The sequence below is a fragment of the Simochromis diagramma genome, unplaced genomic scaffold (genome assembly GCF_900408965.1).
Source record: "Simochromis diagramma unplaced genomic scaffold, fSimDia1.1 OVJJ01000603.1, whole genome shotgun sequence".
In the NCBI taxonomy this organism is placed as follows: domain Eukaryota; kingdom Metazoa; phylum Chordata; class Actinopteri; order Cichliformes; family Cichlidae; genus Simochromis; species Simochromis diagramma.
This window is the reverse complement of record NW_024387414.1, coordinates 6,003,149-6,030,934: the sequence shown is the minus strand read 5'-3', so window position 1 is coordinate 6,030,934 and position 27,786 is coordinate 6,003,149. Positions and strand designations below refer to the sequence as shown.

The 27,786-nt window shown below is 40.1% G+C and overlaps 1 protein-coding gene across 7 annotated transcripts in view; it reads left to right on the top strand.

Moving 5' to 3' along the window:
* Nucleotides 1-27,786, top strand: part of kif13ba (kinesin family member 13Ba) — a 50,542-nt gene that overhangs the window by 4,267 nt on the left and 18,489 nt on the right. For all 7 annotated transcript variants that reach the window (XM_040010888.1, XM_040010884.1, XM_040010887.1 and 4 more), the window contains exons 3-20: nt 2,999-3,092; nt 15,074-15,086; nt 15,525-15,585; nt 15,713-15,805; nt 16,338-16,518; nt 17,808-17,895; nt 18,599-18,733; nt 23,346-23,458; nt 23,654-23,765; nt 23,882-24,094; nt 24,176-24,286; nt 24,438-24,572; nt 25,075-25,205; nt 26,363-26,449; nt 26,589-26,779; nt 26,863-27,142; nt 27,265-27,427; nt 27,514-27,669. In XM_040010888.1, coding sequence (XP_039866822.1) covers nt 2,999-3,092; nt 15,074-15,086; nt 15,525-15,585; nt 15,713-15,805; nt 16,338-16,518; nt 17,808-17,895; nt 18,599-18,733; nt 23,346-23,458; nt 23,654-23,765; nt 23,882-24,094; nt 24,176-24,286; nt 24,438-24,572; nt 25,075-25,205; nt 26,363-26,449; nt 26,589-26,779; nt 26,863-27,142; nt 27,265-27,427; nt 27,514-27,669 — 2,357 coding nt within the window. The remainder of the gene's footprint in view (nt 1-2,998; nt 3,093-15,073; nt 15,087-15,524; nt 15,586-15,712; nt 15,806-16,337; nt 16,519-17,807; nt 17,896-18,598; nt 18,734-23,345; nt 23,459-23,653; nt 23,766-23,881; nt 24,095-24,175; nt 24,287-24,437; nt 24,573-25,074; nt 25,206-26,362; nt 26,450-26,588; nt 26,780-26,862; nt 27,143-27,264; nt 27,428-27,513; nt 27,670-27,786) is intronic.

The following is a 27,786-nucleotide window of genomic DNA, read 5'->3' as shown; positions in this document are numbered from 1 at the left end:
GCTACATCACACTTTCCTCTCTGCTGAGCAGAAAGTACAGCTGCTGCACATGGGGCACATGGGTAATGTAGGCTGCAGCAACAGAAGGAAAAAGTAGAACAGAAAGTTTGCATTCTAAAAGCTGTATGTCTGTGTCAGCCCCCTTGTTTAACGTTTGCTCTTTCTGTCTGTTATGGGCTCTCTGTTGAATCAACCTGCCGTTTTTTCTTGCTTTCCTTTTTTTTGCTTTGTACTGCCCTTGACAGCAGAAGAATTGGAGCGTGATTCAGGTTCTCTGACCTTTGACATTAAGTTTCCATGGCTCTACCCTCATGCCTGAAACAGTAGTGCAAGCTCCACAAAGCAGACAGTTCAGCTTAAAATACATAATATTTCTAATTTGAATGACCACACTTGGCCTCCCCATCGGACGTCAGTTTTTCCAGCATACAGTAAACTTTGGTGCCGACCAGACAAGTTTTGCCCTTCCACCCATGGAAAATCACAAGACCTTTGATTTTGAACATCTTTGTAAGTTAGACTGATTTTGCTCAAGCATAAAGTACATGTTATTTGTCAAATTAACAAAAAATTCTGTAAAATGCGCTGACTTCTTTTAAGTCGAGCAATACAGCCTTCTTGTGCCTATGTGCCTTGGACCACAACTGTATGTGGTCCAATCATGCTCGCGTCCATAACCCTGTCCGCTTGAGCCAGAAAAGCCTGGAGATGTACAACTACACACATTGGGATTCCCATTTGTATTGTATGTAAGAAATTGTACCAGCTAGATAAAGTGACTATTTGCATCTTGTTTGTTAGGCAAAGGCAGCTATGCTAATAATTCAGCATGTAAAACCACATACAACCTATTCACCAGCTACACAGCAATTGGAAATGCCCTTTGCTAAAGCTTGTTTTATTGCTTTATTTAACAATAAAGCTAACTTTTCATACTTGGTCACCAAACCATGAGAAAGGCTACTAATGTCTTCTGTGCACTAGGGTTATAAATATTCTCAAACTGTCTTACCCTCCCAGCTTTTAATTCTGTGAAATTAATTAATGTTTAAAGGTCATTCAGGTACCAATTTACCTAGAAATGGATTAGAATAAGCAAGCTTATTGCTTTGTGATCCAATCAAGTGGATTAATTGTGCAACTGTGGTTCAAAAATTATTTTATGGAATTTGGGAGATATTGTTGCACTCCTCTCATAGTGATATTGAATTGTTGGTTGTGAAGCTATGATTTGGCACATGGTGAGCGAGTGTATGCGTCACCCTGACTTGTTGATTATACCAGCAGTCATGACTTGGTTACAAAAAAAAAAGAAACGACTGAAGAAACAGCACTTCTGTAACGCTGCTTTAGACAGTTCTTGTTGCAGAAAGGAATTGAAACCACAAACTGTTTTTCCTGTCCTAACACATTTGCTGATGATCGAAACATCCCTACATGTTCTTGCAAGCCTACTGCACAGTTGAGAGGTTATTGACAGTCGTCTATTTCATATACTGTTTGTTTAATAAAAAGTCTTAACAGCCCATATCTAAAGATTTGGCTGAAGTATTTACTGAATATGGTGGTAATTTGCACAGCAACAATGTAATAAAACTGCTACTCTATCATGCATATGTACACATGGCCTGAACAAGGTCATGTGGTGGTGGAAGGATGGTATTTATTATCAATAAAAATGACCTTGAGCAAATACTGATTTGCATTTTAAGGAACCCCATTGTGACCTCTGATCACAGGGTAATTTTATGATACTTTAAAGAGGATATCGTTACCAGGGAGAACACAATTCCCAGCCATATATTTATGGTCTTAACAAATATGCTTCCCCGCTGACACAGAAAGACATCCTATTGATGTGGTATGTAGCTGTGTTATTATTATGATTAAACATTCATTTATAACAAACTGACTAATTATGTTTATTCAGTATTTTGTGGCATGTAACCACAGTCTTAACTATAGTAGTAATAATGTATAATTGTACACACTGGTGATTTTTTTTTTTTTTTTTTTTTTTTTTTTTATTCCAGTGACTCTAATGTTATATTCTCCTATGAGTACATGTTTTTTTTTTTTTTTAATTCAAATAAACAAGCAGTTCTGTCAGATGTTGGAAGCCCAGGATATGCTGGCAGCACCTACCATGCGAGTATGCAGACAACTATTATTAGGTCTCCTAAGGACGGCAGATGAATGGAGAGACATACCAGTCTCAATTATTTATTGTTATTTTCCAGTTTGGTTACTTTTACAGCTAGCTTTTCTTTTTCTTTTTTATAAATGAAAAAGGCATCAAGATCAGTCCTTATGCATGCTTTTAATTTAATCTATATAGTGTCAAATCATAACAAGTCCCCTCAAGTTGTTTTATATTATAAAGTTATGGATCTTACAGTAATAGCGAGACAATCAAACGCCAAGAATCGACCCACTTTTACTGTAGTGTGTCATCTGATCTAGATTTAAGTATAGCCTTTATCAAATATTTTAAGTCTAATCTTAAAAATAGAGCGAGTGTCTGTCTCCCGACAGACATGCTGAGTTGGAAGTGGGCAGTGGGTGGTCTGAAGGCCAAGTGTTACGTCACTGCACGAACAGGCCACGGTCAGAATGGAACGTCCTTAGTTCTGTATGTGTTTGTGTGCCCAAAATAACCAGGGTATTGATTAGCCAAATGCTTACTCTAAAGTAAAAGGTCATTTTTTTCTGAGTCTGTGATTGCTTTTCTGCACACACAATTGTTTAAACATAACGTTTGTTCCACAGGAAATTACGGCTAATATCTAATGCAGTTTAACTCCTGCTTGTTATGCAGGGAGGACGTGGCTATCAGAGCCGTGTTAGTAAAAGTTACTTGGTGTCAGCCATGTATATAACACTAAGGATTCTGGGTCCAAATATTATGTTTGCTTGTGAATGGTTGCATTGACTGGGATGTGTGAGGTTTTGAGCTTCAGTCGTTTAGTAATAACACTTTGTGTTTTCTGATCCACAGAAAAGGAATTAAACACTAAATGTGTTGTGGAAATGGTGAAAAACCAGACGATCCTCCATCCTGCAGGAGGTAACCTTGGAAAAGGAGACTCTAGGTAAGTCTGTTTAGAGTGTGACTCATGTCAACAGCTGATGTATTTTCTTCACTGGCACCTAATTCCTTCCCCCCCCCCCCCCTTTTTTTTTTTTTTTTTTTTTTTTTCTCAATGAGGGCTGCAATGCATGTCTTGTGGAGCAGTGAATGAAAACAGTCATTTTGCATTGTTATGTGTTGACACAATTCAAGAGGATGTGGGTGGAACAGACTTGAGAAATTCTCAGAAAATGTTCTGAGGACATTACCTACTATGACCATTACAGATGTACATCCATAAATGATTTTAGTAATCAATGGAAAAAAGTTGGCTCTTACAACTCTAGAACCTGCTTGAGAATACCCCTATTTGACTTTTATTCTGACAAAACTATCCAGGGGTATTTAAAAGAAAGGAGCAATTTTTAGCCTGGGTTTTTACCAGGAAGTGAAAGTTTTTTGAGTGTCCTAGGCCAAAATAGGCAGCATGTGTGTTTTTTTTTGGTATTGTGGCAGAGAGTGGAACTCCCAAAGAAATCCCGTACAGGCATAATGTTAACTCCACTCCAGTGGTGTCACACATGTGACCTAGTCATTACCTACTGTAAATTCATCAGTTAAAGTGCAGTATCATGCCTTTTGTGGTGATGTCAGCCTTACTAAATATGTTTAGATCTAGAAAAGTTTAAATCATTAACACTTAAAAACTATTGGTGTTTAGTGTATAGGTTTCAGCACTCACACCAGGGACCCAAGTTCAAGTCATACACTTTATTTGTCATTTTAGAAGGTTTCAAGCTCTGCTGTCTTGACCGCAACAGCTACCTGTCCACACTTTGTCTATTCTAAACAAAATACATGTTGCGGACATGAAAATTAAATACCTCCGTTACAAAGTTGCACGAACTGTAATGTAATTTTGTGTTTATTCACTTGAACAGATTGTTGTTTTGTGATATTTATTTTCTCTCTTCTTTATAAGTGAGTTAACTCTACACAGAAGGGTCCTGCCTGTATTTGAACTTTTAGCTATGAGGCAACATTGATAACCACTGAGACACCATGCTGATACGGGCTGAATAGACATACTTTTAATGGTTAAGCCAAATTGTAAGAAAATAAAGGATAAAATAATATTGATGTGCTTTCAGTGTCTTACTTTTAACGGCCTTAATAGTCACACATCTCATGAGCTGCCAGTAGCCCTCTTTTATTGCCCTCATACAGATTTATAGTTGGCTTTTTTTCTTATTCTTTTTTTTGCCCTTTTGTCTTCTGAGAGGTTTGCAGTGCTTTGGGAATTTTCTTATATCCTCCCTCTAATTGCTGTTTCTCAAGAGGTCTTGTCTCAGATTTGTCTGGAATGTCCTCATGATGTAGTTTTTGGCAGGAAGCAGACCAGCCACCTGTTGGGCCTCTTCAAGGCAGGTGGATTTTAACTCGCACCACTTGTCTCTTGTTTTCCACTCTTGGCTTTCCCTCCCATCTTGTTAACCAGCTGCTGTTGGTGGTAATGGCATAACTGTGCTCGGGGTGTCTGAGTTCCTGTACTGAAGGAATTAAGATGTGTTAGATTTGGTTGTAAAACACAGAACAGGATTGTGTGTGTGTGCTGTTAATTTGTGTCCAAGTTGTTCCAGACTAATGGTGAGATCGCTCAAACTGCGTCTCAAATTGATGGGAAGTAAGCGATTTTAATTAACCTTTTTTCATCTAGTCTGATGGTTTGAGATCATCTATTAATCATTCTTGACTACGGATTCTGACTACTGACCATATTGGTGGAAGCCAGCTGTGTCAGAAGAAAGACCTCCTTGTGACTGCTGAAGCCGACTGCAGACTGCCAGATCAGACGCGGTGAATAATGGCTTCAGGCTGACGTTCATGAGCAGACAGCAGCACTGTGTGTGTGTGTGTGTGTGTGTGTGTGTGTGTGTGATATGCCTAGAAGAAAGACTGCACCATCGAGATGCACGCAGACAGAGAGAGTTATATATATAAAAAGACAGACTTGACTCCTGCTCAACTCCTTGTGCCTGGGCTTCCTCCCTTTTTCTCAACTCTTCTGTTTCCTTAGCAACGCACGAGGAGGTTAACTCTGGGTCACTGCCAGTGACCGTAAAGCCCCTTCCTTGATTGAGGAGAAGATGGAAGAGGGGGGGAAGCCTCATTTACACGAGCATCTGTCGCCCATAAACTTCCTGGAGGTGACTTTTATGGTGGCCTGAACAAGAGCAGCGCTGCCGCTTCTCCCACTGTCTGTCAGTGACAAAGGACTAACGAAGTGACAGAAGGATGGGCTGAGTGTTGTTTGCAGATGCTGTTTTTATTTTGTTTGCTTGGGTCCAGGTTTCATTGACATGGTGTTTACATTTGAGGATTATCTTTTACTCACCAAGTTTCCTGGTTGTTAAGGTTTCGAAAGACTGGAGTGGGTGCAATAAAGGTTAGGGTGTTGTAGGTGCACACTATTTGTTTAAGTTACTGAGTTATAAAGGTCCTCTGTTTAAAGCTGGGCAGAAGATAATGTCATCTTTACTGATAGCATTATCTGCACAAACTAGCTTTATTATTATTATTATTATTATTATTATTATTATTAGACTCTCATTTAAATTTATTTACTTTAATTGGCATTAAGTAGAGTCTTATTACTGCACTTGTTAATATAATTCAAACAATAATAACAATGTTAAACAAACCACTACAGACTGTCAGAACTGTGGCTTACACTGTGTAAAAGCACTTAGTGTGGAACAATAGGCAGCTTGAAAATTGGACAGGACATTTGCTATACAAATGAGCTCAAGGAAGGAAGTTTTAAGTCAGAGGTCATGTGACATGTGGCCTTCACAAAAGGATTGGGATCATTTTGCTGGGCATCTACAGAGCAGTGACAGGTTTATTTAACTTTAGGGTAGCTCAATATGCATTTATATACAGCCCACTAGTACAATATATAATCAGCATAGTGTTGGTGGGCTGAAGGATGAAGGCTGGTGTATAAGATAAGATAAGATACCTTTATTAGTCCCATGAGTGGGAAATTTCATGTTAAGGCTGCTGACCTATTGCACGCTATGGCGGCGCCATCTTACCCTCCGACCATACATACATTACACAAAAACATCACATGGGGAAGACAGGTCAGACAGGTCTAACAATGCAAAATGCACCACATGAGGAAAGATAAGGAGAAAAAAAATAACTCCCCCCAGACTGAGCTTCAATAGGGAGATCAGTTTGAGAACAGAAACACCTCTGCACATAGCACATGAAAAAACTCTTAATACACCAAAGAAACACATGACAAGCAACAGGGATGGGTAAAGGGAGGGAGACAGCCAATGTAGACAGTACATCCGGGCCTGCAGCAGCGCTGGTCTCCTTGATCCACCATCAGCATCAGAAGGGAATAAGCGTCGAAGGTGTTTGGAGGGGGAGGGGGGATGTGTGTGTGTGTGTGTCCGTCCAGAGTTATTCTCAGTTTCCTTAACCTAAGGTTGCTTTCTGACGTACCGTTACCGTTCACCTTCTAATGTAGTAGACCCCTAATCTCTGCCGTGAGACAGTTTTCAGTAACGTCTCCAGAAGTGTTTTTGTTGGGGGTTGTTGCCGAAACTCAGGATTAGTTCTGTTTAAATACAAATGAAGGATTTTCTTCTCTTAGGTTGTCAGGACCCGTGTTTCTAACCAGGCTTACGGGGGAAAGTCATGGCCACTGATCTGATTACTTGATCTGATATCTAATGGTAGCTTGGGAGCACAACTTTCATTTAAAAGGTATCTGCTCTCAAGCTTACTCCTGATTAGTAAATGCATGCATCCAGATGGACTTGGTGCTGAATGCCTTACAGCTGATGCACAAGCACCTGTCGGTTGTTTCAGTTTAGACATATACCTCCAGTTTAATGTGGGTCAAAGCAGAGGACACTTTTTTTTTTTTTTTTTCAAGGCTAAATGACGATTACTTTTTGAAGACTTGTAGCTTATTGTGTAAACCGATACAGACATCCGCATATAGAAATATAAGGATTAGGACTTTTCCAAATGTAACTTATGTTCTCATTCCTGACTGTCTTGTTCAATGTGGAACGAAAGAAAGGCAGCCAGCAGACGAGGTTGTGTACAGGATGGGTGAATAATAATAATAATAATAATAATAATAATAATGGATTGCATTTATATAGTACTTTTCGAGACCCTCAAAGCGCTTTGCACTATTCATTCACTCTCACATTCACACACTGGTGGAGGCAAGCTACAGTTGTAGCCACAGCTGCCCTGGGGCAGACTGACAGAAGCGAGGCTGCCATATCGCGCCATCGGCCCCTCTGGCCATCACCAGTAGGCGGTAGGTGAAGTGTCTTGCCCAAGGACACAACAACCGAGACTGTCCAAGCCGGGGTTCGAACCGGCAACCTTCCGATTACAAGACGAACTGCCAACTCTTGAGCCACGATCGCCCTAAACCTTAAACAAAATTAACACAACAGAGCTTGTCCTTTCTATTTAGGCTTACTTGCAGCCTCTTTACGACAGCCTGTACTACAATAAAATTATTAAATAATAAAATTTTTAAAGCACAAGTTTTCTCTGCTAGCCGTTTTTCAACATTGGACTGAAAAGACGCACCTCAGCACTAAGACGGTTCAGTTTACAGGGTGTTCACTTGCCCGTTAATGACTCTGTATTGTATTATTATTGTAATTATATTTTTAAGTTAAAAATATTTTATTACACTACTGGTGATTTTCTTTCTCCCCTGGGTAAAACCTTTGAGGGAGGCAACAAAAACAACTAACAAAAATAACCAAAAAACAACTTTGTAGTGCGGATACCAACTACAAGTATTTGAAAGGACTCAGCAGGCATTTCCTTATTTTTTCCCTTTCAGTTGTGTGTCCTGTGTGTGGGTCTGATTCAGTTTTTCCTGGGCAGACCACACTTTAGTTGTTCAGGGGACCACTCTATGACTCACTATAATGGTGATACATTTTTGATTGAAGTTGGAAATTTTTTGACCATCAAAGATACATTAATGATGTAATTATCTACCTCCCTATTCACTCTGTCAACCAAGGTTAATGAGTTTTTTGTGGGGGATTTTTTTGGTCTTTTTTTCGTCTTATATTACATCTCTCATTAAACTTAGTATCCTTGGTGTTTTTCCATGTGTCCTTTCTCACCAGAGATGTCCTTACCTCCAGGATCTGCATTGCTTTGCCAGGGTACTTTGCACTTGTGTGTCTGATAAGCAGGCAGCTAACTTCCCTACAGCCATGTCATCAGTCACTGCGGTTTGCATGATGACCTGAGGCTGTTTGCTTTGGACTCGTGAAGCTGAATGTTGACACACTCTGACAAAGATCTGTCTCCCATCAGATGTCAACGAGGCAAATACAGGCGGCTTGGTTTCCAAGGCGATACACAAAAGTGGCTATGTGGCCCCTTATCTTGAATTGATGCTGGATGAGGTGTATGTAACACCATATGTCTGAGGGCAGTATACATTGTCCTTGTAAGAGTGGTTTTATTGTGCTCACTAAGATTTGTGTTGGGAGTGAATGCTCTACAGTGTTTGTGTTAATGTCGAAAAGATGGCACTTGAATGTAAAGTAAGGGGGGGGTGCTTAACTTGTTCAGTGTGAACCAACCATGTGTTGGGGGTCCACTAATAAAATGTCTGCATTGGCTTATGACTCCACATTATTCCTGCTCTTGCAAGTAGAGGTGATACTGATGCATTGGCTTTGTGAATTGGAAGGAAAATGTTATATAGTGTTCATTTTCTTTTTCCAAATAACAATCTAAAAAGTCTGGTGTATTCAACCCCCTTTACTCAGACAACCCTAAATAAAATCCAGTGCAACCAGTTGCCTTCAGAAGTCACCTGATTAGTAAATAGTCCACCTGTCATACTTGAATCTCAGTATAAATACAGCTGTTCTGTGACAGCCTCAAAGGTTTGTTTGAGAATTCAGAATTGATTCAGTTTTTCATTTATATAGCACCAAATCACAACAACAGTTGCCTCAAGGCTCTTTATTTTATAAGTTAAAGACCCTTCAATAATACAGACAAAAGCCAACAATCTGATGATCCCCTATGAGCGAGCACCTGGCAACAGTGGGAAGGAAAAACTCCCTTTTAACAGAAGGAAGCCTCTGACAGAACCAGACTCAGGAAGGGGCAGCCATCTGCTGCAACTGGATGGGGGTGATGTGTGGAAGGCTGGACAAAAGGCATGCTGTGGGGGAACCCCCCCCCAAAAAAAGATTAATAATAACTAATAATTAATAGCAAATGGCATCATGAAGACCAAGTAACACACCACACAGTTCAGGGATGAAGTTGTGGAGGTTTTAAAAACGTATTCCAAGCTTTGAGAATCTCGCAGAGCATTGTGCAGTCCATTAAAGCAAACCTACCAAGATATGGTCATCCACCTAAACTGACAGTCCAGGCAAGAAGCACAAAGTAGAATTTCCAGTAGTACAACCACACCAAGCCTACAGTCAGAACTACAATGTTGCATATTACAAGCATATTTGTGTTAGACTGGCCCAAAGTCCAATAAATCCTATTGAGAATCTGTGGCAAGACTTGAAAATGGCTTTCCACAGACGCTGTCCCTCCAATCTGACTGCACTAGAGCTATTTTCACAAAGAGAATTTGGGGTGGAGCTTGTGTTGTCGTTGTTGTTATTTTGTTTTTGTTTTTTTGTTTTTATAGGAGGGACAATGTACATTAATAAACATTGCTGTAAATGTATCAGATTTAGCCATACGCTAATTTTTATCTATAGTCACTGCCCAAATCTTAAAAGTAGATACTTAGCAGTTGAGAACTACCCCCAAAAGACTTGTAATTGCCAAAAATTAAAGGTTCAAAAAAGAATTGGCTCAGGAGGGCTAAATACAAAAATTTTATTTTCTTTCCACTTCACAGTTATGGGCTACTTTGTGTCTATCACATAAAATACATCCGTTTGTGGATGTAACAAGAGAAAATGTTGAAATGTTCATCATCATCACTTTATTTCCAAAGCGCTTTAAAAACAACATAACAACTGACCAAAGTGTCAATGTAACAATTAATCAGCTATAACTTAATTCATAGAAGATGGCCAAACATTTGAAATGGTAACGGTACATACTAAGGGTAAAAATTTAAGACTGATAACAACTTACTCTTGGTTGAAAGCCAAGGAGAAAAGATGTGTTTTTCAATAAGTTTTAAAAGCAGCAAGAGATGGAACCTGTCTGACCTCCAATGGCAGGGCATTCCATATCTTAGGAGCCAAAACTGCAAAGACTGTCTCCTCTGGATGTATAAAATATCTTTGGGACAGTCAAAAGCATCTAGTTAGCTGAACTAAGAGCATGGGATGGTGTGCAAGGGTGAAGCAACTCAGAGAAATAACAAGGGGCAAGACTATTAAGAGATTTAAAAAAAAAAAAAAAAAAAAAAAAAATTGAGGTCAAAGCTTCATCTCATTGGAGATTTACATTCCTATCAGATCATTTTAGTCATCTTTTGCAGTTAAATGAAAACCTTTACCAAACACACAAACAAAAGGTGTTGGTAAAGGTGGTGTTAAATACCTCCAAACTCTTTCTTCTTCACTGTTAGCTTCCTACATTAGCTCTCCTGCTAGCTCCTGTTGTCACATGTAATATAAAAACAGAATACATCAGTGCAAAAATAAGTACATTGTGACCAGTATTCCATCAGCTTTTGAGTTTGGGTCGAGCTGATCTTTTATCCGAATGTCAGATAGGATTTAAACAATAACAGCGAAGTCCAAGCTAACTCGTTCATTTGCTTTTAGCTTTAATATTTGAGAAGAGAATACAGAGTTGGGTCCACAGCAATCTTTAATCCATAAGTTTTGTTGTCTGAAAGTGACAGCCATAAAAACTAAAATTAAAATGTGTGAGAAATTGAATTGTTTTGGTGTACTGTGAGCAGTCGATTGAATATTTGACTTTTCCATGAACATCTTGAAGATAAATGGACTTTGTTTGGCCTGTAGTGCAGCGATAAGAAGAGAGCTTAAATGTAAGCACATCAATAAATTGAGCATACTTTACCTGCTTAGCACCAGAGGGAAGCAGGAGAGCACTGGCTGATTGCACAAATATATAAATAGGCTGCGATAGTCACTGCCACCTTTACTATATCCTCTCCCAGCTGTGGATTTTAGTAGTAGTGGTAAACTAACCCTGAGTGTATGAGATGGTGGAACTTAAAAAAAAAAACTGCAGCCTTAATTTCAGTGTTCATATCAAAGCCAAGCCGCATAAACAGCTTGGTCTGTCTTATTTGTGTACAAATTGCTCTACTGTTCAGTTGCCTGATAATACAAATGATGCAATCTATTTATATTTTGTAGGTCAAGTTTTCTGTCATATTGCTGCAAAGGGTTGAATGCAGGCAGGGAAAGTAACCATCCAGAACTCCGCTAAAATTGCATCACAGGGATTGAGAAACTGAACTAGATTTACTTGGGCTTCAATTTGGTTTGGGGCTTAATGTCAGCAGTACTTACATGATCACTGCAGACACACTTAAACTACAGTGAGTCTTGAATGTATACATTTTCAGAAGGATTTTTTCTGGCTTTATTTTTTTTTTGGGGGGGGGACTTGATACATCTAACTGGTTAATTAATTACTCATTCAGAACATCGAGCAGTAAGAACTAGGACAGAAAAAGCAGACTCTCTATATTATTTGACTTTTGCTCATCGGAAGAATAGCAGGTTGCTGTTGCACATATACAGTGAATGTGCAGAGGTTTAAAATGTGCTATGTATAAAACATTGTATGCTGTCTGGAGAGTACAGTTTGTTAATATAGGAGGATAAATTCAGGTCATTTAATCATTTACACACCATGTGAGGGCCAATTGTTCTATAACATACCAACCTGTGTAAACTGTACTAAAACTGTTGTCATGTGCCATCAGTATGTGCCGTGTTGCTCTTATGCTCTTTGTGCTTCAGCTTAACATTCCAGTCTCAGACTCAGGCTCTTTCCTCCTTAAACCCCTTGGCTACCTTCAGCCTTCTTTCCATCATCCACTCCTGTTCCTCCCTACATCGCCACGGATGGTACAGTCCGAGAGAGAGAGAGATAGTAAGAGAGAGAGAGAGAGAGAGAGAGAGAGAAAGCAGGAATGCAAGAACAGAAGAGAGAGAGAGGGGAGGGGGGGGAAAGCAGCCATGCATTAAGTTATTTTTTAAATGACGGCGATCAGAGCAGAGGAGTAGGCCGAAGCAGGGAGGGACTAATAGAAGTGCACGAGGCGGGTTCACAGCTCTCCTGACCGTCTCATTCTCCTCGCTCATTGGTCAGGGGGGGTCCCTAGCTTCATATCACGCAAAACATGGGTGACCCTTCTTGCCAGCAGCCTTTGAAGCAATTGTGACAGCTGTCATCACTGTGTATGTCAAAACCTGTCAAGTTAGCTTCATCCTTGAATTGGAGATGCATCTGCAGGGAGACTTCTGAAAAGCCCCCAAGAATAAGATTTAAAAAAAAATAAAAATCTGAAAATAAGGGTGTGGATGACAACTATAGTGTATAAAATTACTCCTACCTCATCCCCTTTTTTTGTGCTTTAAGAGAGTAAATGTTATTAATGAATTTTAACTTGGGAACTTAAATAAACTTCACTTTTTAGCATTGACAAAACCCTCTGAAACATTTGTAGGAAGTCCTGATTGGATACTTATTGAAGAATAGCTACTGGTATCAATTACACAGCAGATAGGAATCGGTCTGCGTGCATCTGCTCTCTGAATGCAACACATCAGCAGTGGAACGTCTGAAATATGAAGTGTTACAGATTGCTGGCTGGTTTGTGCAAGAACTGCAGCTATAGTGGTTTATAAAGAATGTGCATGGGTAAAAGGAAACAGGTGTGAGGATGTCTTTGTGCAAGTGTGTTTTCTCGTGATGCCATCTTTATGAGGGCCTAAATGTGTTTCAGATATTTAGACAAAGGATTAATGCTAATGGGAACAGTTCGGTTAAGCAAGGCTTTCATTGCCGAATGTTAAGCTGTACAGTAATGTGTTTTAGAAGGAAGCCGGTGAAAGGTTGTAGGCCTTGGTGGCAGAAATATTTCTGAGTGTGGGTTTTTAAACCGGTAGAAATCTCTTTCCTCAAGCCATCGAGTCAGATGATGATCTGACTTGATGCAGCTCTTTGGCTGACAGCTGCCCTCACCCTTTGGGCAGCACCACCACTGCACTAATGGAGGAAGAAGGTGACAGGAGAGGAGAGTTAGGATGAATAGAATAAAGGACAACAGACAAAACCTTATTGCATTTGAAGTGAATATGAACTATGGTAGAAGGAGTCACAGGCACTGCCAGAGACTCCCTCTCTCAGGGAACACCAATCTAATCAGTGCTTGTGGCTTCACACTGAACAATCTTGATCTTGAAAAGAATCTGCAGGCCTGGGTCACACTAGTATGCTTTGAGAGTTGGCCTGACCCTAACCACAGATTGGTAGTCCTGTGTAGCACTGTGAGAGGTTCAGGGTAGGACATTTTAATAGATAAATCCTGGGACAAAATTCAGACAGTGTCAAATTTAGGATGACTGTCTCATGCTGTGAGCCCTGGTTTGACCCGTGTCGACTAACAAACCAATAGGAATGCAGCGTGAAGTGCAATGCTGATCAAAAGAGATTGGCACTTAGAACGGGTGTGAGTAAACCATATAAAACAAAATGATTGCGATTCCTCCAGAGTAGAAAATCCAGTTGAGTTGCTGCAGTAGAATGTTTTGTGTATGGCCTCCAGCTCTTTTTCTTTCTCACTAAGTAATAACGGCGTCTTGGCACCAATTCAGCAAATGCGTCAAATGCGATCGCTTGCCTAAGTTTAAATGATCCATCTTGTAAAATGTGGCCTGAAGTGAACTTGCATAATTATTGTGCTTAAGCACCTTAGGAGATTTGACAGTTAAGCTGGCTGCTAGTAACCTTACACCAGGCTTGATTTACCAGTATTCAGTCATACTTCATATTGTAATGACAATTCTAAAATGGTTGGTTTTCTCTGCACACTCAGATTCACACATTTTGTTGTGTTTTTTGTGGGAAGTAAGAATTATTGAATTGATTGAACAGTCCACTTTTACTCCAAGATGTGGAAGCTGGAATCACATATGTGTCTGCACATATTTACAGACACATACTCATTTACTTCATGCATATAATAATGTAAAACCATGCTCTAATTTATGTATTTCTTATAATCTGTGGAGCAGGTTGATGTCAAATGTTTATGCTTCTGTAACTTAGTTATTGATTTGCCAGCTTAAGAGCTTATAATTCATTTTCAGCACATACTATTTAAAATTAGGTTAGCCTGTACTGACATTTCCTCATATGCAGAGAAAACCAGATGGAGTTCCCGTCTGTTTACTGGAGGAAACCATTTTGAAGGACATAGCTGTTGGCTAAAAGCTCATGATGTCTGTCGTGTGTATGACTGAGGCTGCTTGTGTATATATTTCCTTAGTTTTTCTGTAAAAGCTTGCACAGATATACAGAGCTGCCAGCTTCAGTACCCCTCTATCTCACACATCTAGTGCTATTCTCACACACGCATTCCTGAAACGATTTACTACGCCCTCAGAGATGAATGCAGCGCCCACCCTAACACCCAGATACACACCCAAATCCCCCGAGAGGCTGTTTTTGACATGTGACACAGAAGCTGTAAACAACTACAACAATGGCTATGTTTTAAAGTAAATGTTAAAACAAGGAAAGCCTAAAGCAAATGACATTAATCCAGTCTGCCTGTCTGTCCACCCACATATAAATTTCTTTCTCTTTTTATCTCTGCATGCTACACATTAGGGTCAAAATTAGCCTTGAAAGCCCATCCTACTGCATCCTTTTAATTTGCACTAAATGCCGTCTTTCTGTCTTTCCACATGTTCCCGTTGACCTCGATCCTCCCAACATCATCAGGAGTCAGTCCAAGGTAACGGCACACAAATACACACACAGACATTTTCAACACTAATTCCATGGTTGTGAATCATCTGTTTCAAACAAAGGCACCGCTGTACTACTTCAGCTCAGTTTCTGAGCCGTGTGCAACCATACAGGCAGCGATACAAAGTAATGATTTGTAAAACCATTATTGCCAAAATGGTTTGTTTAATTTATGAACCTTTATTTTAATCCTGAGGCAATACTTGTTCCCTAGAAACTGAATGTTTTTTCCCCACTGGTTCTCTTTGCTGTGTGTGATTATTTTCATCGTCGTTTGAGACTTGATGGTCGCTATGATTACACAATTTGAGCATTTGAGCATTTAAAAACACAATATACACCTTTTTTTACTGTGGTGGCTCGTGCGACTACATATTCCAGTATAACATGTCATGGTGGTGCTGTTTTGTCTGTGTGTTTACAGGTTTTTGCCTACGATTATTGTTTCTGGTCCATGGATGAGACAGATAAGGAAAAATTTGCAGGTATGTAAATTTTTATTTTAATCATTCAAAAAGAAATTGCATTAAAATATCACTACCAGATGTGTTAACTAAATATATACTTCAGTTATACCGACTGACTATGTCTGTTTGTGCCACTTAACTGCAGGTCAGGAGGTGGTGTTCCAGTGCCTTGGGGAAAGTCTTCTCCACAATGCCTTCCAGGGCTACAATGCCTGTATATTTGCCTATGGACAAACTGGTAATTTACACTTAGACAACTCACATATTTATGGTGAATCTTATTTTATGACAGAGCGTCTAACTTAACAACAGGGGTTGGTTACAGTGTGTGGCAGATTTCTATCTTTTATTGCCTTAAAGCTTTTTTAGGAGTGTCTTTGTGGACTACCACTTGTACCGACTTGCATTTCTTCAGTACAAATAAGACACAGAAGTTAAAATACATGCACATGTTTCAGATATCTCATGTCCCATAATGTGTAGAGCGCTTATCATACTCTTACTTTACATATAATCTTGACCCTGCGACAGCAAGTTGGAGCTCATAAATTGATCCACTGTCTACACATGAGTCATAATGAGTCGAACCTTTTACTTGTTTGTCAGGTGAAATCATTCTTTAATAATTTCACAATCGTACCATCATTACTTTGTGTGTTAGTGGCAGTGTTTTGTATCAGCTGCCACAAAGACAGGAAATTATTTTACGTTTAACTATACCTGCTGCAGTCAGTCTCCTGAAATTGGAGTATTTGTCTCCGTGTTTGCAGGCTCGGGAAAGTCGTACACTATGATGGGCTCAGTGGATCAGCCAGGGCTGATACCTCGACTGTGCAGTGCTTTGTTTGAACGGACACAGAAGGAACAGCGGGAGGAGGAGAGTTTCACTGTTGAGGTCTCCTACATGGAGATCTACAATGAGAAAGTCCGAGATCTGCTCGATCCCAAAGGGTATGATTTCATTCCTCAATCAGCCCTTTTACAAATGTGTGGGTGGTTTCGTTTTTCATTTGAAAGGTGTGGCAGCTCTGATAAATCCTAAACAATTCAGTAGTTGCCTTTGGTTGAGTTCCCTTCCACGAGCCAAATTTAAATCAATAGAGTATTAGATTTACAGAACGTTTGTCTTTCGTCTCATATCCTTATAATGCAGATTCTGCCTTTCTAATATTAGTATCCTATTAAACTAGATTCAGCATCTTAGAGCTGACTCACTGTAAAACCCACAAAGGTTGTAACAGCACCAGCAGGTGTAGAATTACATCAGTCTTCGGTGTATTTTCAAATGCAAACTCATTTTTACATATTTAAAAGACTGTAAACACAGGCACTGAAGAATAAGAACACATTTACATTTATTGTTCAGTTTATTAATAAGTTGATTCTTAGAAAATGCATGTGAAACTGTTTTGAAAGTGTAGAATTGTTCAAGGCATTCTTCAAGCAAAAATGATTGAAGATATTCTGTATTTGACTTTATTGTATATTGAATATCTGGAGAGTTTGACCTGCATGTCAGGCACAACCCCTGAAATTGTTCTTGGAGAAACATTGATAGAAAATGTTTTATATTTCTAATATTTTAGACGCTAAATGTTTTATTTCCAAATAATTTGAAAAAAAAAAAAAATGCACATTAATAATGATAATGACAATTCCAATAAACTAAAATACATCTGCTGTAAGTCTACTTTTCTGGTTAATGACCAGCTTGCAGCTCTGCTCTAACATAAACTCAGATTAGCTGATAAATCAGTGAAAGTCTGTCATTTGTTCTGGATCCACCAGCTGCTGTGGTCAGTGCATAAAAAGATTAGCATTCTGCCCTGCAGTCACTGTTTTTGTCCGGTTCGTGTCCAGCAGGTCAGCTGTAAATCAGGACCCCAGGCCTGTGCCTGCTGTCCCAGACACTATAACCTTTGACCTTCACTCACTGCATGACTTTTAACCTCAATAAAACGGACCAAAGACTAGCAGACCATCTGACTGCCATATGCGCTCTGCTGTGGGTCAGATAATGATGAAGTTCTTAGATCTGCTGCAAGTTAGAATTGGGGTCAGAGAGCCAAGTGCTCACAAAGTGTGAACTGTGCACTGTGGACTTCTATTGGTTACCAGAGCAAGCCTAGCCTCTACTGCCTCCCCTGCTTGGACATCATTGTTCAAGCATTGGATGCAATTGGTCACGAGTGACCATGTTGCGTGTCTTTGTTTTAAACCTCATTTTCTTCTATGCCCAGGGGTAGGCAAACACTGCGGGTGAGAGAACATAAAGTTTTGGGTCCATACGTGGATGGCCTGTCTCGACTAGCAGTGGCCAGCTACAAGGTAAAAACAATTCACTGAACAAAAAACCTTTCATGTATTTATGTCACCTACTACCCCAAACATCCACCATGCAGCACTGCACCACACATCCTGTCTGATCAGTTCTTCAGATTTTCTGTGACACCTGAACAGAGTTTCTTGCTGCCATTTCCTCTCACCGTCCTCTTTGAGTATTTATAGCACTTGAAGTACCAAATGTTAGTAGTCTCACCAACCAAATCAAAAATGGTGAGAACATTTTGTTGTTTTATATTGTGATTTTCAGACGATTCAACCGAACTAGTTATAAATTATAATCATTATAAAATATAAAAATAGGCGAAGAATGTGCCGTGTAATTTATGGCCATGTTGACAACTATTCTTTGGAGTGAGGTAAAGCACGTTCAAATAAAAGCGAAACAAACAATTTTATAATTTACAGCTAAACGTCATGGTTACAGTATCTCTGCATCCATCCATCCTCACTCATGAACTTGTCACTGTGTAAGTATTAAAGGTTGGAGTTTGAGCTTTGTAATGATGCTTGTCACATTTTCTCTTTTATGTGACAAAATAGTGATTTTTATGAAGGCATGGCAAAATATTTTAGCATTTTCTTTTTTTAGTAAAATACTGTCACGTAATCTGTTTTTGAAATTAAAGCAAAATGGGAAACTATGAAAATGATTTTATTGTTTGTTTATTGTCTCTTCTTCCTTCAGGACATCGAGTCTCTAATGTCAGAGGGCAATAAGTCACGCACTGTCGCTGCTACCAACATGAATGAGGAGAGCAGTCGATCGCATGCAGTCTTCAACATTATTCTCACACACACACTCAAAGATTTAAAGTCTGGGGTAAGATATAACAAGACAAACACACACATGCTCACACAAGACTGGTCTGTTATTTATAAAGATGACTAGTTAACATCTGTTCCAACTTGGATTCAAAACATGTTCCCTCAGTCCCCATGCCATAATCTCATCCCTGCACCATCAAGCTGCTGCATCATCCACCCACTTCTAAGCTCTCAAATATGCTCTACACTGTCTAGCCACATCAATCACACATAGATTTTCTTCAAAAGGCCTGCAAGGGATTTGCCGGGCACGAGAAATCTAAAGCTTTAGAAATGATTGAGACTTTACTTTTTAATCATTATGATTGCTGAACTTTTTTGGGGTGCGATAATGTTTCTGCTATTTTTAATAATATCTAAACCACAAGAAAAAAGAAAGCTACCAAAAGGGATGATGTCAGCTCCGCCATGTGACCAGGCACTCTAAGAAAAGACTTAAATGACTAATTCTCCGTCCTGACTGACCCACTTAGTCTCTCCTGATCCTTGCTCTTATTTCCAGCTAGAGTTGCTACCGGCAAGTCCTGTTAATAATTCACAGACATGACTGTGAGTTTGTCAGTTGATACAGCCTGCTCTCCTTTCAAGTCACGCCCAGAGTCAGTCACTGAGTTGGCCAGACAATTCGCCGGTAGGTTCATCAAGCTGAACAAAGTCTAACAGACAGCAAACGCATAAACTGTGTAGTCAGTGAGTGAATCACTTAGCTGACACATCCTTCTGCTACTTTTAACACTATATTTTATTGTCCCGTCATAAGTGAACATCAGATTTAAAAATCTCTACTGGTTTGTGTTATTCCAAAGAACACAATTTTGAGCATTCAGTGCAATTTGAGTAATTTTGTTTCTGTTTTTGCCGTGCTGACTGCAATATTTAGGTTGCTTTGTGATCCTCTGACTAGCAGAGCATTAGTCATTAGGGATGTTGGACTCGTTTCATGGCACTGAAACCCTGTTAGGCAGTGGTAAGCAGTATTTCTGAGACCCTGAGAACACCATTTAAGGTAGTCAACTTCAATATTCAACACGTATTTAAGCTTCCAAGTTTCTTCAAGCTAAATATATAATCTGTCCCCAGTTTTAAAGAAATAGTGACCGTTGATCTTTGAATTGGAGCTCATCTCCGCCCTGAAATGACGCAGCCTGTGTTGGGGGTCAGGTTAATAAGAGGCAACCTTTGACAAGTAGCAGAATCACCTGTTGCTGGATGAGTCATTCTGACACTCAGAATCTTGTCACTGGTTTTCCTTTCAGTATCCTGTCCTGTTTGGACTTTTCAGCCACGCTTTCAACTCAAAGGTCATATTTGGTTGCGCTTTGGCCATGTGTACCTATCTATATCTCAAATGGTTTCCTGATGTTTCTCTGTGTCATAAAACACTTTGCAGGCTGTGTAGTATAATGCAGAGTTTTTAAAATGTATTCCAGCAGTTGTTTTTTGCACTGCAGAGTTGACCCTATTTCTTACCATGTGTATCTGTGTGTTGATGCCCCGACACTCGTTTTATGAGCAGACACATTACAGCATTACATTTGTTACTGACTCGAGTATCAACTCCCCTGCTTTAATAATAAAGTATTTTCCTCTTTTTACTATTCGAATAGCTAGTTAGATGTTAAGACTCGAACAAGACAAAAGTGTCAGGGTACTGTAGACTTTTGTGTTTATCTCCAAGTCTTATATTTCCGGGCTACAGATCCTATCGTTGATGATGTAGTAAGGAGCTAAAATTACTGAATTACAAAAGGTTGTGGCTTCTCATGTGGTAGTGCTGTTCAGTCATCAGCTTTGCCTCCCCGCTCTCTGTAGCTGTCTAACATGACTTCTCAGTTCAGGGCATTATTTAAAAAAGGTCTAGTTTTCTGTTCTGGATAAACATCTCTTGTTTGTTTAACAATTTGCTCAGTCCTGGGGGATCTACACTTGTGCTGGTGTGAGGCTGATCTGTATCACTTGTCCCTGAGGGTGAGCTTTATCTCATAAGCGAGTCTTTTCAGAATTCAAGTTTGAGTTTACTTTACCTGAGATTTCAAGGTGACAATGCAATGCAGCTGTTTAAGATTTAAGATTGAACTTATCCGCTTCTCAAGATAAGGTTGCTTTGCTTTCCAAGCACAATGAAAACCCCTTTAACAAATGTTTATTTTATAGTAACACATACACATTCTCACAACTACAAACAAACTGCTGCGAAATGTAGTGTAGAAAAAATGTAGAAAAGCTTTTCTGTATGTAATAAAAGAACACATGTAACAGAACACATGGCTAAAGTTAGCTTATTACGATTTTCCTTATTTTCTTTCATTTATATATCCTGATTAAAATAGGTTACAATGGTGTATTCTCATATTAGTCATGGTTGTATTTCTAACCATGACATCACCTTATATGCTCGAAATCCTTCTTAGCCGAGATTTCAGATTGCCCTAAACTCTGTTTCAAAGGGTTTTTCCTGCTCAGGTGCCGCTCGGACAGTGAGCATAGCAGCCCCTAGAGCAGGGGTGGGCAACTCCAGGCCTCAAGGGCTGGTGTCCTGCAGGACACTGGCCGTTGAGGTCTGGAGTTGCCCACCCCCTGCCCTATGGCCTGTTGTCCAGACTTTGGTTGTTTTTTGTTCTTGGTTTGTTTTGTTTTGTTTTTTTTTGTTTTGTTTTTTTGGGGGGGGGGGGGGGTGTTTTTTTTTTTTGTTTGTTTGTTTGTTTTTTTGAGAGCCAGCCATTCAGAAAAGACAGAAACACAAATAACAATATTGGTAATACTGTCAGATATATAGAGCATCAGTTTTTTTGTTTTTCAGCTTCTAAGTTGCTTCTAATGGCTTAAAGCAGCGGTCCCCAACCCCCGGGCCACGGACCGGTACTGGTCCGTGAGTCGTTTGGTACCGGGCCGTGAGAGTTGAGGCTTGGGTGTGAAATTTATGGTTTTCAAGGTTGCTATTGTTTTTTAGCATTATTTTTTTAAATCTTTTTTATCATTAACTCTGTTAACCCTGGGTCTTTTCCTCTATGTTATGAATAAATCATATGTTTTTTTGGCACCGGTACTGGTTTTAGTTTGTTGTATTTATCCGCGACACCTTAAAGGCCTTTCTGTGAAAATATTGTCGGATATAAACCGGTCCGTGGTGTAAAGAAGGTTGGGGACCGCTGGCTTAAAGGATGCTAAAGTCGCTTGTTTCAGACAGTAGGCGAGCCAGATTCAATAAATCTCCAAGAATAAAAGCTAAAAATCCTCATAGTTGGTCAGCTTTAAGTCTCAATAGTCAAGCTTGTTGAAATGTTGAACAACTTGTAAAGATTTTGATGAAAGTTTAGAATCAGAAAAAATGATGAATATACACTAAAAAGAGAGAGCTTGTTTTTGTTTTAATTAAAACCAGTGATGTCAAAGAATAGTTAGGATGGTGTTTGCTGAAATTTTGCTTTGCAGTTCAGAAGAGCCTAAAGGTCACAACACTGAAACTAAAGCAGTAGAAGGTTAAGTATATTCGGCTTCACCCGTAGCACAGTGTGAATCATGTAATGAATTTGGCATTTTGTGTACTGGGGTTACTCTTCTGGTAAGGGAGCAGGTAGTCTCATCTTGTGAAGTTGGCTTGTTGAGTTTGCAAGGCTGCAACTGAAGTGGAGCAGTGTGGACTTGATAGAGATTTATGGAGTTATGTGGGAGTGGGAGTGAACTAGTTCTTTTACAAGAACACTATTATCATTGTATCTGTGTGCACGTTCAGCCAAAACCTTTTGGAGGCTCGACATAAGAACACCTGGTAAAGTTCAGACATGTCACACCAGAGATCATCAGCCGCTTAGCTGATCAGTAATTGCATGACATTGTGTGCGACTTTGTTAAAACATTGATGTGTGCAGAAAAGCAAGGTGGCTCGACAAGTGCACAGTTGACACACACGGAGGACTGCATCTGCTGATATTTAGCTGATGGGCTGCTTTGGCTTGTCAGCAGGTGTTGATCAGGTGTTAGATTCAGCCTTGTCAGCTGCTGACCTGTCACAATCAGGAGTGGATGTGGCATACAGATAGAGATGTGATATCCACCTCTTCAACAGCCCTTGGGAAGACACAGAGGGAAACTGTCATCAAGACACTGAAAGATAACGGTGTGCTCTGGTTGGTAGAATTACAAGAATCAGAAGTATAGAAGACAAGAAAGGATATTGCTCAGTTAAACTTAAAAGCATACAGAAATGTGTTCAGGTAGTAGCTGCTTAAAAATCAGCCTCCTTAAGGGTTATTAGAGATTTGTCAGACCCCTTGTGGGTCAGTGTTACTGCTTTCTGAAGTAAGTGAAGTTAATTCAGATGTGCCTAATCATCTTTACTGCAACCCCTGGATATGTTGTAAACCAGCCTGGGAACACCATGACTTTTTGTTCCATTGCTTGTTACACTGGGGGGAAAAAAACATCAGTGGAAAGTCAGAGAAAGGAGGGAAAAAAACCTGAATACATTTTACAGTGGACAGAAACACCAACGCGGGTTGCAGGACCCTGCTAGAGCATCTCTAGTGCATAAGGCATCATGGATGCAGCAACAAATGGGACAGTAATCAGACTTTATTTTCCTTTTTGCTCTTTCTGTATCTCTGTAGACGAGTGGGGAAAAGGTGAGTCGGCTGAGCCTAGTAGACTTGGCTGGAAGTGAGCGAGCAGCAAAGACTGGAGCAGCAGGAGAGCGCCTGAAGGAAGGAAGCAACATCAACAAGTAATGAAGCAATTAAAACATGGAGACAGAGAAACAGTACATAAACAGTTTTTTAAATGTTTTCCCAATAAAGGTTAAATATTTCTTCCAAGGTCATTCAAGCCTGACGTTAAAGTATCTCAACACACAAGCAGACAGAGAGCTACATGATTGCTATCAGTCCATCAGCTGGTCTCTTCTCTTTGTGTTTGCAAGGTCCCTCACTACTCTGGGTCTAGTGATCTCAGCTCTGGCTGAACAAGGAACTGCCAAGAACAAGACCAAGTTTGTTCCTTACAGAGACTCTGTTTTGACATGGTTACTGAAGGTATGATAAACATAAACGACCACCTGAGCAAAAAACATTTTATAGCATTTTTTCCTCTATATTTTACTTATTTTTTTCTTTTTCTTTTTTTTTTTCCCCCCTTATGAATTCTCCAGGACTGCCTGGGAGGTAACAGTCGGACAGCAATGGTTGCTACTGTGAGTCCAGCGGCAGACAACTACGAGGAGACGCTGTCGACACTACGTTATGCCGACCGAGCAAAGAACATAGTGAACCATGCTGTTGTTAATGAAGATCCCAACGCTCGCATCATCAGGGAGCTCCGAGAGGAAGTCGAAAAACTACGAGTGCAACTGACACAGGCAGAGGTGAGAGATCTTCACAATCTAAGCAATCACCGTGTTGAAGTATTTGCCTCACCTGCTTGTCATGTGCTTTATTATCGCCAGTCTTTGAAAGCTCCAGAGCTCAAAGACCGTCTGGAGGAGTCCGAAAAGTTGATTCAAGAGATGACGGTCACGTGGGAGGAGAAGCTTCGCAAAACTGAGGAGATTGCACAGGTGAGACGCACAAGAAACATCAAATGTAATTGATTTTGTTTTTATTCAGTGCAATAATTACAGTGCACAGTGTCTTTATTTTCTCAAATTGCATCATTCAGATACTTTAAAAGCTGAAAGTTTGATGTTTTTTGTGTGTGTGCGTGTGCAGGAGCGTCAGAAGCAGCTGGAGAGTCTGGGTATTTCTCTTCAGTCTTCAGGGATTAAAGTTGGAGACGATAAGAGTTTTCTTGTCAACCTTAATGCTGATCCTGCACTCAATGAACTGCTTGTGTACTACCTGAAGGTTTGCATGAACACACAGACACACACAGAGTCCCCATCATGCTTTACCTAATGCTTCTAAAGTATTATTCCTGACAGTTGTGTAACTGCAGCTTAATGAGCGATTTGTCCGCTAAAAACTAAATTTGATCAGATGTGTAGGAGATTTTTTTTTTTTTTTTACACAGTTTGAATCATAGAAACTGAAGTTTCATTTTTCTTAATAGCAAGCTGAAGAAGAACCAGTTGTCATGTGACTTGCATTGGGTTTTGAAAACGCTTAAGAGGAAATTTCATTGATTTATACGAAACCTGAAAGGCAACCAGCTGTTATGGAAACATAATAATGTTGCTGTTTGATGGGCTCGATTAGAACAGATAAAGTTTAAGGAGTAAAATTTAGATCAGTTGTGATTGTAATTATAACTGGAACCATCCCGTAGATTTGTGATGTGTTCCTCTAGACAGGCTCTTTATTCCCCTTTTGTTTGGGTCAGCTGATTGTAACATGTTGAACATCTCAGGAACACACAAAAGTGGGCTCAGCAGACTCCCAGGACATTCAGCTGTGCGGGATGGGTATCCAGGCAGAGCACTGTGTCATTGACATCACAGCAGAGGCAGCTGTGATTCTCGCCCCCTACCGCAACGCTAGGTAAGGAACGCAAACGTAACACAAACAAAGTTCAGAGAATTACACTGCAAGGTTTTAATTGGGTAACTTTGGATTAAAATTAGGGTTTTTAAAGTTCTAAAGGTGGTTTATTTCTCAGCAGGTTATATTCAAGATAAGAGATCAGCACACACAAAACCACTGCCCACTGGCCAGCTGGCTTCTCTCTCCAGCCTCAGTGCACAGAGAGAGAGTCAGTAGTTTTCAGCAATCATTCTAAACCTTGTATTTTTCCCTTATTAACTTGTGACCAGTGGAGTGAAATTTATATCCTGATTCTTTTTTCCCCCCTTCCTGCTGGCTACAGAAACACAGTCCTTTTTCTGGTTGACCTTTATGTGGAATTTACAGGTCAGCCTACTTACCTGTTGCTCTCAAATAGTTCGGCACCATCAGTTGGGAAAAGGTGCTAAAAGAGTTCTAAATTGCATAAGGATATCTTTATGCTACACAAACCCATATACATACTTTTTTTTCTCCTGTCTCACACTGACTGCTTTATATCTAGTAAGACTGCAGCAAATATGTTGCTAAACTGCTTGTAATATGCATTTGGCTTCTTTTTATTTTACTAAAGTTATAGCTGTCTTTTCTAAAATATACAATTTGTCACCCTTGTGCAAAAATGCCTAGTTTATGTGAACACACTTGTAACTACACTGGGAAACATTAGGTCGACTTATTTAGTTAATAAACGCCTTCGTGTGAGTGTTGCTTATGTTAGAGTAGTTAAGTTTAGTTTTACTCTGTATTTGTCAGGGACCGTTCACAAAAACATTCTCATGAGAGAAACAATCCCTTGTGCTAGATTTAGCTACTACCTAATTGTATGTGCAGTTCCTGGCTGGTACATCGGTGTTAAATAAGCTATAAAATACAAATACATGTCCAAGATGTAAGATTACAAAGTAAAGCCAGATAAGAAAAAGATGTCCTGGTTATTTGGAACTTGCTACATTATACAGGCCCTATGCTGATGAGGCTAAACACAGTTATTGTAGTTAACCCCACCAAGGTTAAAGTCCTCTTACCAAAAGAGATGTTTTCTTCAGTCGGTTACTTCAGCTTCTGTTTGAGGTTCTTTAAAAATATAAATGCAACTCCCAACTATTGTCACCATTTTTTTTTTTTTTAAACAGGACGTGTGTTAATGGCTCTCCAGTAACCAGTGCTCTGCAACTCCACCATGGGGACCGAATCCTCTGGGGAAACAACCACTTCTTTAGGTAACCGCTGTTCTTTCTATTTAATTTATATTTTAAGTCTTTAAAAAAAAAAAAACTCCCATCAGTCGGTTTGGGCTATTTGTTAAAGTTACATAAAATATTTTTGAGTCATGGATGAATGCATTTAACTCACCTTCAGGATCAACCTGCCTAAGCGGCGCTCTCGGGCTGCTGATGATGAAGAGGGTGAAGGTGGCGTGATGAAGAACAGTGGTAGCAGTGAGCAGCTGGATGCAGATGGTGATACAGCCAGTGAAGTGTCCAGTGAAGTCAGCTTCTCGTATGAGTTTGCCCAGACAGAGGTCATGATGAAAGCCCTGGGCAGCAATGGTAAGATGTGTTAGGACACTATTATGGAAAACAGCATGTCTTTTTCACTTCCTGTCTGACTTCTCAATGTTGTGTCAATTCAGACCCCATGCAGGCAGTCCTCCAGTCTCTGGAGAGGCAGCACGAAGAGGAGAAGCGTTCTGCTTTGGAGCGACAGAGGCAGATGTACGAGCAGGAGCTCCAGCAGTTGCGTAAGAAGCTCAACCCAGAACGCCTGTCCACAGGTCAGTCTGGAGGGCCAACAATTGGGCAGCAAGGTCCAGGACAGCAATCTCACTATCGCAGCATGGAGAGGCTCAGTATAGGAGGGATGAGCCATTCAAGCAGTGCTCAGAGCAGACTGAGGCAGTGGAGTGAGGACAGGTGAGTTTCTTTGAATTTTAGGAACATGCATAATGTGCTGATTAATACCAACTTGGTTTTCCTAATCCATCCTGTTCGCCTGTCTCCCTTCATGTTGTTTTCCACCTGTTGTCCTTCTGCAGGGAGGCTGTGTTGGTGAGGAGTCTTCGGAGGTTGAGGGAGCAGATAGTCAGGGCGAACCTCCTGGTACAAGAGGCCTGTTTCATTGCAGATGAGCTGGAACGGCACACAGAGTACCGAGTCACTCTGCAGATCCCATCAGACAACCTTAATGCAAACCGCAAGGTCGTAAACACAAACATGGAAAACCTTACATGTGGGTGACCTGTCCTCTGGTGTTCCTAAAAGCTTATAAGTATGTCTGTGTGTAGAGGGATGCAGTGCTCAGTGAACCAGCGATCCAGGTTCGAAGACGGGGTCGGGGCAAACAGATCTGGAGTTTGGAGAAGATGGAGAACCGTCTGGTTGACATGAGAGAGCTGTACCAGGAATGGCAGGACTACCACTTAAATCATCCAGACGACCAGGTGAGTTAACAGCCATATGCCACCATGATAGCTTTATTGTAAACTTATTGGGAATCTTATGAAGTCACACATAATAAGCACATCTCTAACATCTACCTATTAAAATTTTCCTTGTCC